At 38.0% G+C, this 3784-nt stretch overlaps 1 protein-coding gene across 1 annotated transcript; it reads left to right on the top strand.

The window, feature by feature from the left end:
• The first annotated feature begins 390 nt into the window (after positions 1-390).
• Positions 391-3188, top strand: LOC114279273 (uncharacterized). Its single transcript, XM_082869466.1, has 3 exons — positions 391-2242; positions 2330-2428; positions 2669-3188. Exons 1-3 carry the CDS (start codon positions 1997-1999, stop codon positions 3029-3031), a joined length of 708 nt encoding a protein of 235 aa, XP_082725592.1. The 5' UTR covers positions 391-1996; the 3' UTR covers positions 3032-3188.
• The last annotated feature ends 596 nt before the right edge of the window (positions 3189-3784 follow it).

The raw sequence follows: 3784 nt of genomic DNA, 5'->3' as shown, positions 1-3784 counted from the left end.
TTCATTTGTAGGAGTAGTTGTCAAGTACATTGCCGCTGTAATTCTCTACGGAACTGAGATCATTGTAAGTTCTTTTTATACTAATGAAATACTCCAGTTTAGTTAACTGTTCTTATGTTCAGATTTTCTGAAGTTTAATTACCAGAAAGCCACCAGTAAAAGTCCTCTTTATTGAGGCCGAAGGAACCATAACACAATCGTCTGAATAATTGTTTGGCAATTCTGTAAGGACTGATTGATCCTTGCTGGCACGCTCATAATTACGAAAGTAACCTTCGAAAGCCAAAAAAGCCAACAATCTCATTATGACTTATAAGGTGAGATCTCTCTCTTTATTTATTTATTTTATGTGAATTCTGATTAGAAAAGTTTTGGATAAATTTCTTTCTTGTAATCTTCCTGAAAGCCCTTGTAAGTTTTTATACCACTCAATGAATGCAAAGCTTCATACCCAGGTTACATGCTTTAGCTATGTTACCTCAAATATGGAATTCTCTATGTTATATATTTGTGGCCTTGTGTGATGACATAATTTTGTGGATTGATTTGATGGCTCTTCTTTTCTCAGTTTTCTCTCATTCCTTCTGAAAATGATGTATTATGCTTATTTTCCATTAAGTTAGTGATGCTTTCATCCTTTCATCTATACCTCATTCTTTTAGTTGCAGTTCACAGAATTAAGATTTTCCCCCTTTGCTTCAGTTGCTTTAGCTGCTTTTGCAAATTAATTGGATTTTGACTCGAAGACCATATGAATGCATGTGGTACAAAGATACGACCAATTAACAATATTATTTTTTCAGTAAAGAGACTCAACTTGATATTCTCCATAATTTATGCTGCTAGTTTTTTGCAGAGTATAACTCAAAGCTGCTGGAGTCCACTAATTACATTACCAGGTGACAAGCTGTCAAGGTAATGAAAGTTTGAGATTTTGTTCAAAAATATGTAAATAATTAAAAAAAATAAAAAATAGACATCTCAATATTATCCTAGGGAATACAATTTTGTCTCTAAAATTGTACCCTTCATGGATGATAGGGATTTGTATAGCTTGATGATGTATCACTTTCTTGGTTCGTATGTTTGAGGTTGTTATCAGCTTGTTTAAGGTCGTATTTTAGAGATTAGTGAATCTTATGATTTGGATATTTTTCTTGGTTTGTATGTTTGAGGTTGTTTTCAGCTTGATATGATAGAAGTTGAGGATAGAAGTTAGTATGTAGGTTGTTTGGTGTATGGATATTACATTTTTTTTTACTTACTTCATAGTTGTTACTTCTGCTTGGTTTGTTCACAGGTTGCATTTTATAAGCTATTGTCTGCATACTGTTAGGCAATGTTATATTCCTGTATATATATATATATATATATATTATATTTTAAAAATAACCTTCTACGGCATATAAAATTATATCATAAAAAGCGTAACGATTTATGACATGCAAGAAAATGTCGTAAAAGATATACGGCATACAAAGTATGTCATAAATATATTAAAAATGACCTTTTATGGCATACAAAATTATGTCGTGAAAAGTGTGATGATTTATGACATGTAAGAAAGTGTCGTAAAATATAATATACGGCATACAAAGTATGCTATAAATATATTAAAATAACCTTCTACGGCATGCAAAATTATGCCATGGAAAGTATGATGATTTATGGCATGAGAAAAATGTCGTAAAAAATTATGTACGACATACAAAGTATGTCATTAATATTTAATTTATTAGTTTTTACAACTTCACTTGCATGCCGTAAATAACGCTTAACTTTCCACAGCATGTCATATAACAGCATTTGTGTGCATGCCGTGAAAGAGTTTTTATGGCATGCATTGTAAGCCGTAAAAATTCAATTTTGTTGTAGTGTGTAGGACTAATTTGAGCTCTCCGAAAGGGGGCGCGAAAAAGTCGAGCTACAGGTAGGCTTGGACACCGACTACTTCTGAGTGGAGGGTGACTATTCAGTCTTCATCCAGACATATTTGATGCCGCTTCTGACTGGCATTCATGGAGATGAGCAGGTGAGAGCTCCTGTTGTGAGAGAAAGGCCTAGAGTGACCCAGGCGAGTAGGGCTCGTGACAGAGGGGTTTCCTGGGCGACGCAGAGGACTGATTGGCTAGAGCTTCCTACCACACTGACTTGCTGGCGACACACTAGGGACACCTACCAGGTTCTGATTGAGCCTACGATGGCTGGTCACGAGCTTGTCGGGGTCCGAGGCTCGACTCAGGTATAAACCACACTTTACATTTGCACGCCACATTTCATTTAAGATATGTTCATTTACAGATACTAATCATTCAAACTGCATTTACAGGCATCCATCGAGTATACAGGAGGCGCTCTCGAGCTGATAACCTCCCTGATGGGGATGGTACAGAGGAGAGAGGCGTTGCTCAGCCTCTACGGTATTCAGGTAATTTCTTCAATTTTACATTCAATGAATCAAATTTCCACTGACCCACTGACATTGACATTTCAACTGAAAAACTTCCCAAACTACATTGATACACTGCATCTGATACACTACATTCACGCACTGTACTCACATACTGTACTCATATACTGTATCTGACTTCTGCATACACTCATTCTGCACATCATGCTTGCATCTGATATATATACCGTAACTGATATGTGACAACTATTTTTTCAGATTCCACCCATATTGATAACACCGGTGACAACTGCAGCACCTGCACCGGCAGTAGGGAGGAAAGAGAGACAGACTCCAGCACGTAGCCGAGGTAGAGCTAGGGGTATCCAAGCCAAGAGCGGTCCTTCAGAGCCCATTTTGAGTGATGATGATGCAAAGACGAGCGACTTTGAGGAGGGAGCGAGTCAGCATTCGGAGTCATCTGAGAGTGGAGATGATGATGCCGAGGAGGGCACTGGAGCAAAGAGTGGAGATGATGCCGGCTCAGGTTCTGGTTCAGATTCAGATAACGACGCTGACAGAGACAATGCCCCAGAGTCTTCTCCTCTGAGAAAGAGGACGAAGAGGGCCTCTCGAGCTTGAGATGACTAGCGCTGATTTTTGTATTTTTGCTTAGTTTCTTTTCTTTTATAGCATTAGCACATTGTAGCCTCAGACAGGTTTTATTTGCTTTAAAAACTTGTACTCAACTTTTCTAAAAACAACCATGATCGGAATGAAAACAGTTTTTATGAAAAAGTGTTGTATTTTGCATCATGAACACCATATAGCATGAAATGGACATGGAATTGAATTGGCCAAGAGCACCCTTGATTGAAACAAAAAAATTAATTGGGTAATGCACCGACCAATAACTGAAAAACAAACAAAGCAATATACAACTTGACAAAGAAAACAACATACAACTCGATAAACAAAACAAGACAACACAACTACAACTCGGTAAACAAAACAAAACAACACAAATACAAACTCAACAAACTTGCTAAAAACCAAAAGCACTCAAGACAAGACCTCAAGACACTTGAAGACTAAAACAAAACACATGCTTTCAACATTCTATAGCACAAAAAAGGATAGCAAGTTAGAGTGAGAGACTGCCGGCCACAAACAGAGGTTGTTGGCCATGAGAGATGGTCAGCCGGCCACCAATGGGGCTTACCGGCTACCGGCCGGCCAGCTGTTGGCCATCAATGTGAAGGACCTCCAGACTGTTGACACCTGGCTTCCACCCACTGCCTTATCTTTTACAAAAGGTTGAGCTACGTGATTTCTTTATTTCAGCTACAAATTCTTCACAAATTGAGCCATTTTTTGTCGAAAAGCTCTCGGATT

Source organism: Camellia sinensis, chromosome 5 (genome assembly GCF_055761805.1).
Source record: "Camellia sinensis isolate YWXY chromosome 5, ASM5576180v1, whole genome shotgun sequence".
Lineage (NCBI taxonomy): Eukaryota > Viridiplantae > Streptophyta > Magnoliopsida > Ericales > Theaceae > Camellia > Camellia sinensis.
This window is presented reverse-complemented; position numbering and strand designations above follow the sequence as displayed.

Bases quoted from the DNA above. Each gene is read 5' to 3' on its own strand.
- LOC114279273 (XM_082869466.1), top strand. From the start codon at position 1,997: ATGCCGCTTCTGACTGGCATTCATGGAGATGAGCAGGTGAGAGCTCCT. The intron at 2,243-2,329 runs GTATAAACCACA...CTGCATTTACAG, and splicing joins GGGTCCGAGGCTCGACTCAG to GCATCCATCGAGTATACAGG. The intron at 2,429-2,668 runs GTAATTTCTTCA...CTATTTTTTCAG, and splicing joins TCAGCCTCTACGGTATTCAG to ATTCCACCCATATTGATAAC.